Here is a 16,120-nt window from a genome sequence, read left to right on the forward strand (position 1 = left end):
GAATGGTGAAATGTTCAATTCATCATAGACTTAGCTGTTATCTTTATGTTGTATCTATTTTTTTGTTTGTTTGTTTACAACATTTTATTTTAAATTGTAAAAGAAAGAGAAAATGTTTCTTACCATGTTTCTAAATGCTTGTCTATGTCTCAGCATGTCGTGTTTGTTCAACTAATGATCAAAAACTTCTAGATGATGAAATTACTACAAAGCAAGGGAAAGGTCATTAGGCAGATTTTGGCCGATATGGCTTTTTGAAATCACAATAACAGCAGGATTGATAGCCAGGGTCTTTGATCCAGACATAAATTGTTCAAAGAGGATTGGAGGAGTGTGACTTTTGTTAGATTTTGGCTTTTCAAGAGCCTCACCTGTTTGCAAATTTTTGATTGTAGGCCTTCCTTTTTTCTAGATTTATTTTTGGGCTTTTTGTTCCTTTATTGTATAGATAGGAGAGTGGAAAGAGTCGGATATCAGTGAGAGCGAGAGAGAGAGAGAGAGAGAGAGAGAGAGAGCGGGAGAGAGACAGAGAGTGGGAGAGAGAGACAGACAGACAGAGAGAGAGAGTGGGAGAGAGAGACAGACAGAGAAACAGACAGACAGAGAGAGAGAGAGAGAGAGAGAGAGTGGGGATTGGCAAAAAAAATATAGGCCTATTTATATTATTGAGATAATAACAAATTATTCATCCTCTAACAACAGTTTAGCTAACCTGAATCTTTAATACAACTTTATAATTTGTTATGAATTGGTGCTAAAGGCCTAAATAAAGATTGAATGATGGATTGAGTTGCCAATCCTAAGTGTTTTCATTCCTTCACTGTCAGTATTAAAAAAATACTAATATATGTTTTATATCATATTTACAGACTTCTCATTTTCACGGTTCTTGGTGATATTGCTGAATGTTTGTCTTTGACTTGGTTGAGGTTATCTGGAGCTTTAGCTGCTGATTATTCAGTGTGTATATATTCTTGGCTGAGTACAGTTCCTTGGCTTCTTACAGCGTATTGCTCTTCCTGCTGTCATCACTTCACTGCCCACCAACAGTGTGCGTTTCAAATCCCTGCAGCTTACACTCTATCACTGAACGAACAACTACAGTACGTTAATACTTTCCTGGGGTTTTTTTTTCCTTCTTCTTTTGGCTCTGCAAATCTCTCTACAGTTTTCCTAAAGCTCTCAGGATCACTTTCCCTTCTGACAATCATTCTCTCTCACGAAAAAAACCCAACTCTCTTTAATCTCCCCTGCTGCTCTTTGATCACTTTAAAACAACAATGAAAACAGTTTGCATGCATTGTGTCTTTATTATGAATGTGCTGCAGAAGTATAATATTCCAAGTGCCAGCCTATCTTTGTCATTTTCAATTTGTATCATTTTACATGAATAAAAAACCCACAACATGCCAATAACCACAAAGATTATAGAAGCCCCATGGTAATACAACGACTGTCTGGAGGACAGCTTGTGTGCCTATGTTAGATCCAAACTACTTGATGCTGACTCATACCAACTAGAGAGTTATCACAATAATAAGATCTATATCTGCAGAACACATCAAATGCTGATTACAATTAAATGTACATATTAAGTACTAACAGAGGGAGAGAAATGCCACATTCATCTTTACAAAATTGTCTGCAGGTGTGACAAGACTTTGAGGTTGTGGTGTTTCTGTACATGATTTAAAATCCAGTATAAAGCAGATAAATAGCATTTGATCCATTCTTGATGTTTCAGTTCACAGTGAGCATGACAGGTAGATAAAGATTAGAGGTTAGTTAAGGATACACAGGAAGTAGAACAATAGATAGAAACCAGATTGAAACCCATGAAAGCATTTTACCTTTAACCTGTGGTTTACAGATTCACCTTGTAGAGAAGGAATCCTCCTTTGGATGGCAACTAAACAGGCATATTTAGAGTGGTGGCTGCTTTATATTTAAGGGGTTGGTATGGGGGGGGGGGGGGGGGGGGGGGGGGGGGGGGGCACACTGTCTGCTTTGAAAGCTCAGGCCAGTGAGACTCTGAGGCTACAGCCACAACTCTGTTTGCAATCACAAAGCTATTAAATTTGTTAACCAAATATGATCTCCCTGTACATACAATACTTCCACCACCTGTCATCTGCAGGGCAGCCTTTCAAAAGCATCCTGTTTCATAACCCTCCTAGTTTCAAAATGTTTTACAAATATTATCAAAAGTTTATATATGACGTAGCATAACTAGCTTCTTTGTAAAAACAATGATGTTTTTTTTTTTTTGCTACAGAGGTTTTTTTTTTGGTGAACCTGTACCCTTCCCCCCGGCTCACAGTGGTCACATAGAAAGTAAAAGGTGCAGCAGAGCAAAAAAAAAACAGGTTTTGATGTTCCTCTCTGCAACAGCAATTCTGTGGTTAGAGTTGGGTCTTCTTTACAAAGCAAGAACATTTCCCTCTAAATGATTTTTTTTGGCACATGTTCTTCCTTACAGTGATGACTGTGACATGTGTGTGAGACTTTTCATAATCCCTTTCGTTTTAGCACTCACTGCTAGTCCTTGGTAAGCCTCTATTTCATGCTCTTTTACCAACCGTACGCCCGCTCTCAAACACAAGAAGACATGGGATTTAGAGAAGTGAGTCTCAAACAAAGTGATGCAGAGTGACTTTTTTTTTTTTTTCCCATGTGAGGGATGAATTTCTTGCTCTGTAATTCCAATGAGGCCCCAAATTTCCAGAGCCTCTCCACGTATCCGAGGAGATTTAACAGGAAGCTGACACTCTGATAGGTCCAGTCCAGGAGGATATTTGGTTGGTACTTCTATGCGGAGCTGAAGTTGGGAAGGCCATCCTGCCTTTTTGTACACTTTGTACCCCATCCGTTGGTCTTTTAGCTTTCTAGTCCACCTCTCTCTGAGTGCCTTCTGACTGATGAAAGAATTCTCAAAGAGTTTTTTTTTTTCTGTGTCTTTCTCGAGAATCGTTCTGAATGTGTTGACCAGAATACAAAGGGACTGATTAGACTGTCTTCTCCCTTCTCACCAGACAGACAACCCCCTTTCCCCACCCTTCCCCACCCCACCCCACCCGGCCAACTCAGAGCAGCAGCATTTGCATATTTTATTTTCCTCCATTAACAAAAGGGATTTATATAGATTACAGAGATATAAGTAAGCACTGTATATCGGGTGCATATTTGTCACACATCCAGGTAATGACTAGGCGGTAAAGACGGTGGTGCAGGTGCGGGCCGGATGGTCAGTTTTCAGCCTTATCCAGTTTCATCCTGGGATGAAACTCAGGTTTTCACATTTACTAAAAACAGAAAAGGAAGCGTATTAGATGAAGAGCTATACATTCTGCAACTTAATATGGATGTATAAACTTTCATAGACCACAGAGGACAGTTATATAACGAGAAAAAAACAAAACAAGGATTGTTAAGTCCCAGAGCCTCTAAACTCAACTTTAATGTGTGCACAAATGCTCTTCTAGTCATTAAGTGAATTAGTCCATCACTTGGCTTAATGAGACCCAACAGGCTGTCACTGTGTGCATTCAAGTCACAACAGCTTAAAGAATCATTTAACTGACTGACCCTTGATTCATGTGTTTGAATAAACTGTAAGAGTAATGCAAAACACACATACTATTCCCTTTCTTTAAAAGTTCTGTAATCAGAACCCTTTTATTTGCCAGGTACAATAAATCATTAGTGAGCAGATCAATAACTCACACGCTGACATACACTTTATGTAGGTATACATATCATACAGGGACAACAATTACTTTTTTTTTTCTTTTCTTTTTTTTTACAAGCAAACAGAGCAAGGCATACAACAGACACGGACTACACATATTTCACTCTACAGTTACACAAACAGCGGTCTGAGGCATGCATTCAGTTACAGCTGGAGGCCACCCTGTGGGAACGGAGAAACATGTCAGAAAATGTAGATTTGACCGGTGCAAATGTGATTAATGTGTTCTGATCTTTGTGCAGCGTTAGTTCCTGAAGGCTAAAGTGCTGCAGTGTAAAAAAGACTCGTGCAGTGCTTGGGAACTGGTGGAAAAATTGTGCAAACAGTGACGTTAATAATATCATTGGTTACAGTCAGACTGTGCTAACACAGCTACATGTCATGTTGTGATGATATAAACAGTGACAGTAGTAGGTTGGAGCAGCTGGATCAGGATTGAGGACACAAAAAAAAAAAAAAAAAAAAGGAGAGTTCAAGAGGACGTTTGAGCTGTGCAACAACTACACAGAAGGTAAAAGAGTTGAGGTTACGGTTTAAAGGTCAGATTTGGGACACTCACTGGCCAGGTTGACAATGCAGGCGATGATAATGACCGTCCCTCCTACTAGTGACACCATGGAGAGCATCTTAGCCACTCGTCCGAGGCGCACGGCTCCATCCAGGTTCCCCTGCTCCAGACTGTTCTTGGACTGAAGTAGAGGATTCAACCGTTAGCATGATTACAGTGTTTTGGTTTTCTCAAAGTCATTTACCAAAACTCAAGAGCACAGCACGACTGATACACTACACAGTAGACATTATTGGGCCAATGTGACAGATGTATCATAAAACACCATTAATAACAGTTAGAAAACAATGCTATGGAGTAATTATGGAGCTTGTCAAACCAATTAGGTCCCAACTTTATGGTTTACAATACTCTAAGCATGTGCTGCACTGGTCTGCACTGCAATGTATTATAATGTTACATATTTCATACTTTTTTTATATGTCATATTAATGCAAAATCCCCATACAAGCTGTATAGGACTCCATATAGGATTTAATATGAGTGTTGATTGATTTAACAACAAAAACAAAAACATGGACGGTCAGTCTCCCTGGACAGCAGGCTGAAGGTCCTGTTCTTACCATGATGGAGTAGACAAATCCCACGATGTTGATGGGCCATACGGGGCAGAAGCAGGCCAGCACAGACAGAAGGAGGTAGTCTTTGACTTTGGTGCGGTCCAGAGGTGGGTTGGTGGCGATGCTGGAGTGTCGGGAGAGTGACGGCCTGGGTGAGAAGGCGGTGTAGCCGATCGAACTCGCCCTGCTCCCCTTCCTAGTCTTGCCATGATGGGGGTAGGAGATGGAGTGCTGTCTTCTGGGAGGGGAGGAGATGACTGGAGAGGAGCTCTCAGTAGGTGTTTGGTGGATCCCATTACCTACACATGAGGGACGAAAAAAAGGACGGGGGACTGTTTGAAACGCTGCAGGAGCTTAATGTGCATTTGCTATCCCAGGAGCGTTTTCATGCAGTGCAGTTTGACTTGCCCGCTGTGAGCTGACTAAGCAGATGTACGACCCCCCACCAACCCAGTATCTTATTATAAGGTCAAACTCAGTCACTTACTGTTCTTCAGCTTCTCGTTGATCACTATCACTAGCTCTCCTTTGGATTTGCTGCGTGGGGGTCTTGTGCTGGCTGGGCTGCTGTGGATGAGCTGGTCACCGCTGACTGGTTGGCCCTGCAACGAGGCGGGGGCTTGGCTCGACAGAGAGCCCTCCTGGTCCAGCAGAGATGGCTGTTCTTCCCCTGGCCATATGTCAGGGCCTGGCATCATGTTTACAGCCATGCTGAGAGCAAAATCAAGCCTCTGTTTGTGGTCTGGTCCTGTGTGTGCTGCCTGTAGTTACACCTGGGGGACCAGAAGTGGGTTTAGCCATTTTAAACACAAGCTCTTCCCTCCAAGCTGCTTAGAGACTTCATTTAAATGAGTGAGGTGGGAATAGGAATGTGAAAAGAAGTAAATAGTGACTTATTTATCATTTATAAAAGGGTCATGTTTTTCTCATTGCAAAGTTAGATAACATTTCTCTGAAGAAAAAAAACAACTTCAAAATTTTAAAACATTATTTTTGTATGCAAAACGTATCATAAGGAGTGTATTTTCAATATATTGTGTCTACATCAGGGGCTATTTGTCCTAATTCAAATCAGGTTGAGGCTACTGTGACATTATCTACATTTTGAGGAGCGGCCCAGACTTTGCAAATACAAAATGAGATCACCGTTAATTACAAAGAGCTGAATGTTTTTTCACTCGCCTCATGTAGTTCTTGTTAACACTCGGGTTTAAAATCGCTTTGACGGTTTCAATATATTGTTTTGTTAATTCTCGCCCCATTCCTGTTGATTGATTTGGCTGCTGTGTAAAAGATATATTATTATTAAGGGCACAATGTGTCATTTCAGCAACGAGGTCTCCCAAACAAAAAACAACAAAAGACGCAGTTTGGCGACTTTGGAAGTGCTGGATCAAGGACATTGTTGTCATTGTCAACGACCATTATTGCTAATAAATCTATGTGATATTACTTTGTGCAGTCTTATGTTGAGTATAGTCATCTATATCCAGGTTTTTTTCATTAATTCTAAACAATAGATGCAAGTTTTGACAATAACTTAAAAAGTATGATAACTAACGCCCTCATCTGTTTCCCGGGAAACTAAATGAACGTGCCGTTACCTCAGATTAACAGATATATAAGATAGGAACATTCTTGGAAGGATTTCAGATTTCAAAGTCTCTTGGGGAGCCGTTTAACTCATTTAAAAACATTGTAGAGAGCCTCTAGAGTGAACTGTGACAAATGTAAATTAGAAAACACAGCCACTACTATCAGCAGAATCTCTAGTGATTGTGTTGCATCGTGGGTAATTTAGGTGCCAGGTATTGATTATAAGATTAAATGGAATAAATAAGGCATACGTCTTGCTTACATTTGGGCAAAAGCAGGAATTCTGGAAATGATTTCATAATGTCAGTATAGTATCATAGTGGCATGTATATTTTATTGAGGCATGGGGAGGAGGGGGAGGGTTGCATTTGTTATTCTAAGACAATGTGAGGTCCAAGGAAAATGGAGGGCCACACTTGATGTGAACCTTTCAGCACACTACTCTCACAATGATAAACCTGAAAGTAGTCTTCTTAAACCCTGTTCAGGCTCAATGTCACGATAATCCTCTTTTATAATCCACTTCCATTATTTGTTAAATAACTCCTTACGTCATGTTTATCAGTAAATAAAGTGACTGAGGGTAAACAGATGGAGTCCACACATGTTCTAGTGTAAACCAGTCCTCCATTGTGCTCACAGCAGATATTAAAACAGCAAACGAGCAAGAGAAAGGTCAGAACAAAAAGCGGGTCACAATGACTCGAGGAGTACAAAGGCATGGCAGATGGAGGCAGGGTCCTTTGAAGCGATGCTCTCCGTGCAGGTGTGTACATACCATTATTTCATCGTGTGGACACAGGCTCATTATGGCATATGGAGGCCGTGATGGGCCCAGAACAAAAGGTAAAAGGGGACGGACAAGAAGGGTGATTACAAAGGGGAGCTTGTCAGATAGACGGGTGAAGGAAGAGGACGGAGAGGAGCATTAATTAGCTGCTGGGGGTTTGAATTCAGTGTCTGTGGGCTGCCACCAAAAAAAAAAACAACAACATGCTTTTAAATGAAAACAAAACCACACAATAGGAGTACACATACGCGATGGTTAGTTGTGTATTTAAGGGCATCAAATAAAGGTAAAGAAAAAGAGATCATAAAGATAAATCACACTGACCTTTTTTTTAATTCCGTGCCTGTTTCAATTCAGCCGGAGCGTCCCTGGTTTTTGCATCGTGGTAACGTTATTCTCAAAACCCCCCAGAATCAGGCAGCATCTCTAAAGCCACGATGTATTTGCAAACAATGTCTAAAAATAAAAAATAAAAAAAAATCCGTGAAAATCCCGTTGCTTTGTCGTAATGGAGCCGGAGAGTGAGTGTTTGTGGCGCCGTGTTGCAGCGCAAAGTGCTGAGAAGGAGAGATGGATGGTGGGGGGAGGCTCCTGGGTGTCAGGGTGGATCAGAGAGGAGGGGGTGTGTGAAATGGAAAGTGAAATCCACAAGACTACGTGATGTGGGAGGAGGAGGAGGGAAGGAAGGAGACAGTGGATTGAAGCATCCTCCTTCCTTCACCCCGAAACATGCATGCTCCAATGTTCTTATTTCTGTCCTCTGATGCTGCCGGGGATTAAAAGGACATCCCCTTCTCCTCCATGGAGAAGGACACGAGTTCATAAATGAACATAATTAGGGTTTCAACACAGAAATGGGCTGTTACCTCTCTGACTGAGCGTTTATGGTTAAGGGTAACTGTTATGAAGGGCCATAAGACGTGATATTGACCATATGTATGCATGACCATGAAATAAACAGTCAAATATGCAATGTCATTTGAAAAATTTATTAAAAGCAATGGTACGCCACCAGCTGGAGCAGTGTGGTAACTACAAAAACAAAATAAAACCAAGCATAAAATAACAAATAATAGTCTTTGAGTAAGAATTTATATACATAACACAGGGTATAGCTGAAGTAAAACAATATCATTTCCCCATGGCACTCAGGATGTTTGTCTGGAAAAGAAAAGAAACTAACATTAGAACCAAGTGAACACAAGACTAATCCAAACGCTTCATAATATGGTTTTACATCCAGCCAGGACACAGGGAAGCTTTGAGCTAATGCTAACATTTGCTAATAAACATAAAAGTCTTAATTATTGGAAATAACAATGTCAATTGATTCCCCGTCATGTTTTCTCTTTGAAGAAGACGACATCATGTTTTTGTCAATATAGAGCTCCAGAAAATGTGTTGGAGACCGCTTCAAAAATATGTTTTTCTCTGGTTCCACTTGTTATAGGTTTATGTTTACAATATTTAACCCTACTCCCAGACCGCCAAGTAAAATATTTTCATATTAAGTAGGTATTGTATTGGAGCAGGTTAAGAAAAAAAAAAGATATAGTATTTTCAGCCAATACTGCAACAAAGTTCCTATTAAATTTTAAGAACAAAAAAGTATTTTTTTTAAAAGAAGTGAGACTTCAGAAATCATATTTGGTGTAATAACCCTGATTATAAACTTAAATTTTATCTTTTATTTTAGCATGCTTACTGTTATGCAACAACTCCAGCAGCGAGGCTTCGTTCAATGGCTTGTCAGTTGAATCAGTACCTTTTGAAGTAGAATGAGATGTGCCTCCATTTGATTTGATCAACATTAGTAGTAGTCTCTTCATTTATTATGAAAGCACCTCCCAGAATAAATCTAAATAAGTTGGTCTGAACTCTTCCCGGGTAATAACATTATTATTCTTTTGTTTTAAAAACAAACAAAATCAAAAGAAAAATGTTTTGGATTCATTGTTTGCAAAATGAAAAATACTGCTGTTTCACAGCTGGGAAAATATTTTGTCTGGAAGCTGGGAAAATGTTGCATATAGTAAGACATGAAATGCTCACTTTATTTAAAATAAACCTTTAAAAAGTTTTTCAGGAGCTATAGCTTGATAGATGGCTGGCTACAGTAGCTAACAGCACTAAATGTCACAACTTTCAAACTGCTAATTTCTAGGCACTAGGCATCATGGGGAGGGTCATGGACGATGAGTCAGCAACATTTTTATAACAAGGAAAAACGGTAAAATTGCTGAAGGAATAAATATCCAAATGACTTTGTTTGACCACTAACTGACTATTTTTGGTGCAAAAAACAGGTGAAAAAAGAAAAAGGTAAACATTTATTCCATGGGAACCTATACAATAGCTGAGTTTATTGCATTCACGCGCAATTATTAAAACTAATACATTATTATTATTCCAAATCAAGTCTCACTTAGCGCTCCCCTGAAGCCTATTGCACCTTGGTGTGATAACTGGAGAGGATGTTTTTTTTCTGTTGCTTACCTTCATGAAGGAGGAATATCGCTTTTCTGTCATACCCTCAACTTTTCCCAGATCTTCCAACTGCAAAATACATCATTTATAGAGTCAGCATGAGTTACTTAAAATCTACACATATCACATTTTTAAGATTGAGAAGTCCCTTAAGAAAAAGGGATTGTTCTGATTACACAATAAAACAAGATCTATACTCATGCATTTCTCAACCAACCTTTGTGAAGTGACCGTGGATCTCCCTCCAGCCCAGTATGAGCTTTGCCTTCTTGTCACCGATCTGCTGCAGACCCTTCAGGTCTTTGAGGGAGCCGGTGTTAAGAACCTGCAGGATCTTCTGTCTTGACTGCTCCAGCACCGATGTGTCGAGCTGAGACTCCCAGCCGTGCTCCATGATGTTTTCTTTACCATCCGGGCCCTGAGAAAGGTGAAGAAACAAATCAAACGTTATGAAAACTAGATTTAATTTACACACTATCCAGACACATTTACTAATGATTTGAATATATAAACACTCTTTTAGACATTTGTACGAAATGTTAAGTATCGGTACATGAATATCTAGTTTATGTGTCAACTTGTTTTTGTCCACATTGGTCGAGAAAAGAGGTTAATTTTGTCACAACAAATTGAGATCCTGCAGCTCCTGTCTAGTCCAACAACAAATTAAATGTAATGCACCACGTCAGCTTGTTTGTGATGCCTGCAACTCTGCAGATGTGTCAAGCTAAGCACAGCCGAGGCTCGGATGCTGACCTCAACCTGGTCTGAAAGCTTCCTCTCTTTCTTCTTGACGCAGACGGACTGTTTTTTGACGACTGCAAGCTGCTGAAGAGGCTGGAGCTGAGACACTGGTGGAAGAAAAAACACAATAGATTATTAGATGTATTTATGTTCTCAGAAGTGGAATTAAAAATGACAATATTGTGATGAAGAGCAGTCAAAAGTTCTATTTTAGTTTTGGGTGTTCTGTTTTGGCTCACAGCCAAATGCATAAGACATTCACCCAGTCAGTGATCTCGCTTACTCTCCAAGCAGCTTATGGTTGTAAAAATAACTCCTCCTCATCGTCATTTGATATATTCCCCACCTGCAGTATCACAATGCAGCTCATCAATAGCTTCTCTTATTCAACATGACTGATCTGGCCAGTGACAACTTTTTGTTAAGTCTGAGCTGCAGAGATTTCTACCTTAGGAAAAAAACATTCTGGTCATTTAACTTCATGCCGCAAAAGGTATTATTATCTAATGTCATACGTTTTCATATGACGGTTCTTTGCATTGTTTTGCCGTTGAACATTGGAGTCAGTGTTCAAACACTTAACTCATCTCTACAGACATCCATTTATATATATATATATATTTTTTTATTTAGTTTGATAGTCAGAGGTAACTAAAGGGAACATATATGCAAGGAAATCTTTGACTGAATGACCAGTTTTTTTTAGTCTCTTGAATTTGGCACTGAAGGCTTTCAGAACATTTTAAGATACACGTATATATATATATATATATATTGCAGTGTTTCCCCTACCATTATATTAGGGGGGAAGCCCGCCCCACCCGCCCCCCCTTGAAGGTCAAGGGTAAACCTAGGGGAAACACTGTATTGCTTACATTGTGTTAGCTCAGACTACAGTTAGACTCTTTTAGCACCACACTGTTACTGTTGATCATACGTCATCATCAATCTTACTGCTATCATTAGGAGTTCTACTTTGCTGCTCTTGAACAGCAGCAGTCTCTGGCAGGCAGTATTCATCCATGGTAAGGACTAGATTTGAAGACTGTCGTAGGGGGATTATAAATAATGGAATCAAATTAGTTTATAGGCTTTTACTCATACTGCAAATAAGGCAGTATGAAACTTTGTTGTACTTTCCTACAACTTGAATAGATCAAGATAATAATTTCACTTTTATAAAATTAGTGAAGTTAGTCTCAGCTGTCAAACGGACCTTTAAGGGGTTGAACCACAGCCTTCTGCTTATTGGCTGTGGTTGCAGTTGACGGTTTTCTCTGCAGAGGAGCTGTGTTGTTCTTGAAGATGGACTCCTTGGTGGCACCAGACTTTTCTCCTGCCAGGCGACTGAACAGCAAGGCCTTGGTCTCCAACTCCTTCTGCTTCTCTTTGAGCACCTGCCAAAACAAAAACAGCAGTGTGGTTGGATATCAAATATCCATGAATGAGTTGATAGAGATCATGCAGCATCAGCATCTGGTACATTTCACACAGACAGAAGGGACTGAGGTTGAGCCAGGAGTTCCTATCAAACTCCCAGGAGGATAAACTTGACTTTTGTGTGTGTCATCACCTGGATCTCCTTGCGAGACTGGGCTACATCTTTAAGCTGCTTGTCTTTGTCCTGGCAGCTCATCATCAGCTTCTCCAGAGCGAGTAGTCTGTCCATCACCGACGGACTGAAAGAGAAAAACACACAAATAATAAATTGTGAAAGTGTAGTCAGACAACAAGGGGGGCGGCTGCATAATCAGGCGCTTTGAAATGTACTCAAAAGTAAGTATGTCGACCACGTTGAAGTTGATCAGATTGAAGGCCCAGACACACTTTTACACCTGGTAACAGATGGCATGAAATCAGTGCCTGAATGTTTTTCCAAAAGGGATCCCAGTGGGCACAGCAGCTGCAGCCAATCAGAGCACAGCATACAGTTGCTTTGAGGCTATGGCCTGTTTGAGGTGCAGCTGTACAGCCTGGATTTGATGCAGTAGCTTGGGGCAGATGTGGTCTCTAGACAGTTAAACATCAGAGTTGCCAAGTCTGATAAAACAGCCAAACAGTTAGCCTCAGTTGATGTGAGTGAGAGAGTGTGTGTGTGCTGATGTTAACCTGTGAATTTGTGCAGAGGGGGAGGAACCATCTTGTTCTGTTTTCCGCTCCTCTTTCAGTCTCTTCTTCTGTGGCTCGGTTACAGACCCCCGTACCCCGTGGTCCTCTCTGGTCCGCTTCACTGGAGATGAAGGCAAAGGGGAAATGAACAGTTTAGTATTCAGTGCAGTCATGCAACGTCGTTGTGGGGGGTTCTCTAGAGTGTAAAACGACTCAGATAAGGATGATACCGTATCAGTCGAAGCTGGCACGCAATGCCTCGATTAAAACAACAGAGGAACTGTGTCTGGGATGTTTTTAAGGCAATTTTTTTAGGTTAAGAAGTGGATTGAAAAAGCTAATTTTAGAGGTGTTAAAAGTATATAAACGATGTCAATCACATCCAGGCTGGCTGGATGATTACACTTTAAGGCCTCTTTAATATGACACTGGCACCCTCTATTGGTCTTGCATCGAACTGTCAGAACGTCTTGTCTGCCTGTTTAATTTCATTAATACAAAATGAATGAATTAATAAAAGTTCTCAACATAAAAATGTAGTTTCACTCACCTGACAGCACAGGCGCGGCCACTGTTTCACGTGTGAAGGGCTTGTTCACAATGAGCTTGGATTTGGCTGCAAAGTTCAGTGCATTGAAGGTATCAAAATAGTATTCGTACTCGGGTGAAATGTTGGTGATCATGACCGAGTGCGCCGAGCCGCCCAGAGAGTCTTGTAGCAGCCGTGTCAGTTTACTGTCTCTGTACGGCACACGGACGGCGGTGCCCGAGTTAAGAGAGTCTACCACTTTGCTGAGTGTGAAGAGAGACAGGTTGATGGCACCGCTCTCCTTCAGACGGATGCCCTGGTTGCCGGTGCGGCGGTTGTCCTCTGAGCCGGCCAGATCGACCAGGTAAAGCTTTCCTGTCTGTTGTCTGTGGGGCAGGTCACGCTGAGTCCGCACGACCTGGATCATTGAAAAGATAACGGTTTAGCCGTGACACAGAGGTGAGAAATGATGGAAGCAGAGAGAAGAGAGGTAAGTGTAGACAGCAAAAGAGACTGGCATTTTATGATATTTATAACATAATAAATACATTGCATTAGCATTTTGCTATAAACACTAAAAGCAGTGTGTCAGGTTTTTAATGCATGGTTAAATGTTAAAGCACCAATGTTACTGTATGTCCATGTTAGATAAACATTAGGGGAAGTAAAATATTAGTAAAAAAGGATTGAATGACACCAGTTTGTTTCTCTCCCAGTAAAGTCCCAGAAAGAAACCAGTAGCTAGCAGGAGTGTTGCGTGAGAGAATTGATGTTAGCACCAGCTACCAAATCCTGGCCTACTGCTCAGAGGCCACGACCTGTTTAAGATGCATTTGACAGAGGCTTTAAAAGATTATAGATCAATAATAATCTCTTCTTCAGACCTTGAGGAGGAGGACAGCATGGCTGCGGCTGGATCGCTGGTTCAGTTTTGTAGAAGCTGTGGTGCGGTTGAGGCTGGCAGGGATAAAGTGTTTGTCAAAATCAGAGAAGGAGGAGATTGTTGTGAGGGTGAGGCCGGGGATAAGGATGTTTTTGTCTTTGTCCTCTCTGATTGGTAAATCCTGGGAACCTGGTGATAGCAGATCGAGTACCTGAGAAAAAAAAATAAAGGAAGCATTGATGGGTTGTGCAAACATATCTACAAATTATGCTTCAAACTGCAAACAAAGGATGCATATTATTTGGTCAATCAATAATCACACTATCAAAGGGCTGGATCCAAACAAAAAAATATATTTATGTTATAAATAAAAAGTTTAATTTATAGAGGGGAGAGGTTATGATAATCGTATGATTTTATTAAAATGTGGGGACTGGATATATATTTTAGAAGAGAATTAGGTGTTCTTAAGACATGAGGAGTTGAGTTAAGAAACAGTGTACAGACGATTTTTAATGGATTATATTACTAGTTTGAAACTTAATGTGGAAATTGGTTTCCATTATTTTCTAATTTAAAGGATTAGGGACAATAGAACAGAACATGGCCATTTTTTGGTGTGTACACATAAGTGACATTTGGCAACCTTTCTTACCTTCTCGTTGTAAATTTCTAAATAAGACATGCCAATGCTATAGTCCCATCCTCCATCCTCTTCTTTGGCTTTGACCAAATTGAAGACCTCACGCACGGCGCGGGGAATCACGCCAGGCTGCTCTTGACTGCCCAACATGGTGTGGGTCTTACCTGTGAAATAGGATGGAGACATTTAGACACACACATGAAAGTTACGCAGGTCTAATACCAAACTGTTGATTTGAAAAACAATAAAAGACAAAAGTATTAAAGACAAGTCAGTCATGAAATAGGGGTGGGTTCACCATGAATACCCTCTCTATTACATCAAGTTAACATCAGTGTATCATACCAGCTCCTGTTGGTCCATATGCAAAGACACTGGCATTTTGTCCGGTCAGTATATGTTGGAGGATGGGCTTCACTGATGAGCGGAAAACCTCTTGCTGTGTTGTTTGCTCCGCATGGAAAACATCAAACCTGTAAAACATCCACAGGAGTCTCAGCATTTACTCTTCAAAGGTGATTACAAGAAATAAAAAAAGGAGCTTAGCTGTGGACACTGACTGGTATTTGACTGTTTCTGTGGCGTTCCTCCAGTTGACTATCTCCAGGTTCTGGGAGTCCAGGCCTCTTACACATGGTCCTTCGTCCTTCTCATCTGAATTCCCCACACAGGGTCTCAGACGAACAGCTACACGAACTCTTGATGTCTTCTTGTTTCCTCCTTCTGCCAACGCCACGCGCTGAGCCATGTTTGAGCTCTTAAAAACAAAAAGTCACAGATAAATGTTTAAACAGTAGAGATATGTTTCACTTCTGCTAGATTTAAAGCAATGAGAACGAGAATAGTGGAGATTACCCCCCAAACAAAACATCGAAAATGCGCAACGTTTGGATTAACGGCCTTTAAACAGCTAATGCTAACAACAAGCTAAGAAAAGTTTGGCCACGTAAGCTTTAAAATGTCATCCGTTCACAACAATGTTTCGGTCAGAAATACAACTATCGACTGAAATTCATACAATTCTTACCGGTATTATGTGCAGACTCCGTATTCGAAACTTTTGCTTACTCTCCCAGTTTTACTTTAAGCAACATAACGAACTCCGACTGTCAACAAAAGCGACGGAGGTAGAGCCTTCGCTGCTAACCGAACATTTTCAAATGTAGAGCGCTTAAACCGGAAACGACCATTAACCAATCAGAGGCACTGGCGCCTGTTTGACGTCTGCGGTGCTTATTTATAATCAAAATGTATCGAATATACAAATATATGTTGCGATATATAAACATATATCTACCCCTTTAAATAAGCTATTATCTAAATGGCAAAGCAAAATAGGTTTATCAGGAACAACTTAAAGGCATTTAGACCTTTATGCGCTTGCGCACTGAGCAGGAGGCCATATCACTAGATCTCTATAACATTAAGCGAAACTGATGTCGCTGAGTCGTGGTGTCGATCAA

General features: G+C 40.6%; 2 protein-coding genes across 2 annotated transcripts; both read right to left on the minus strand.

Moving 5' to 3' along the window:
• Nucleotides 1–777: 777 nt before the first annotated feature.
• prrt2 (proline-rich transmembrane protein 2) lies at nucleotides 778–7,898 on the minus strand. The gene is made up of 5 exons (XM_061028376.1): nucleotides 7,591–7,898; nucleotides 5,364–5,638; nucleotides 4,880–5,175; nucleotides 4,308–4,437; nucleotides 778–3,302 (listed from the first exon to the last, which is right to left on the minus strand). The coding sequence occupies exons 2-5, from the start codon at nucleotides 5,584–5,586 to the stop codon at nucleotides 3,286–3,288; spliced, it is 666 nt and encodes a 221-aa protein (XP_060884359.1). The 5' UTR covers nucleotides 5,587–5,638; nucleotides 7,591–7,898; the 3' UTR covers nucleotides 778–3,285.
• A 337-nt stretch (nucleotides 7,899–8,235) lies between these two features.
• On the minus strand, nucleotides 8,236–15,969 carry kif22 (kinesin family member 22). The gene is made up of 13 exons (XM_061029146.1): nucleotides 15,685–15,969; nucleotides 15,218–15,414; nucleotides 15,003–15,130; nucleotides 14,670–14,821; nucleotides 14,016–14,225; nucleotides 13,153–13,549; nucleotides 12,603–12,723; nucleotides 12,067–12,172; nucleotides 11,710–11,890; nucleotides 10,506–10,600; nucleotides 9,967–10,167; nucleotides 9,759–9,818; nucleotides 8,236–8,423 (listed from the first exon to the last, which is right to left on the minus strand). The coding sequence occupies exons 2-13, from the start codon at nucleotides 15,403–15,405 to the stop codon at nucleotides 8,394–8,396; spliced, it is 1,869 nt and encodes a 622-aa protein (XP_060885129.1). The 5' UTR covers nucleotides 15,406–15,414; nucleotides 15,685–15,969; the 3' UTR covers nucleotides 8,236–8,393.
• Nucleotides 15,970–16,120: the final 151 nt, after the last annotated feature.

This window comes from Labrus mixtus, chromosome 21 (assembly GCF_963584025.1).
Source record: "Labrus mixtus chromosome 21, fLabMix1.1, whole genome shotgun sequence".
In the NCBI taxonomy this organism is placed as follows: domain Eukaryota; kingdom Metazoa; phylum Chordata; class Actinopteri; order Labriformes; family Labridae; genus Labrus; species Labrus mixtus.

What these genes read in the sequence shown, in the direction of transcription:
- prrt2 (XM_061028376.1), bottom strand. Translation starts at nt 5,586, where the DNA reads ATGGCTGTAAACATGATGCCAGGCCCTGACATATGGCCAGGGGAAGAA. An exon ending in CAACGAGAAGCTGAAGAACA is followed by an intron (nt 5,176 to 5,363) that starts GTAAGTGACTGA and finishes CCTCATGTGTAG; the next exon opens with GTAATGGGATCCACCAAACA. An exon ending in GATTTGTCTACTCCATCATG is followed by an intron (nt 4,438 to 4,879) that starts GTAAGAACAGGA and finishes CCTCTACTTCAG; the next exon opens with TCCAAGAACAGTCTGGAGCA.
- kif22 (XM_061029146.1), bottom strand. Translation starts at nt 15,405, where the DNA reads ATGGCTCAGCGCGTGGCGTTGGCAGAAGGAGGAAACAAGAAGACATCA. An exon ending in CCCTCTGCACAAATTCACAG is followed by an intron (nt 12,173 to 12,602) that starts GTTAACATCAGC and finishes TTTCTCTTTCAG; the next exon opens with TCCGTCGGTGATGGACAGAC. An exon ending in GATATTCCTCCTTCATGAAG is followed by an intron (nt 8,424 to 9,758) that starts GTAAGCAACAGA and finishes TTTCTTTTCCAG; the next exon opens with ACAAACATCCTGAGTGCCAT.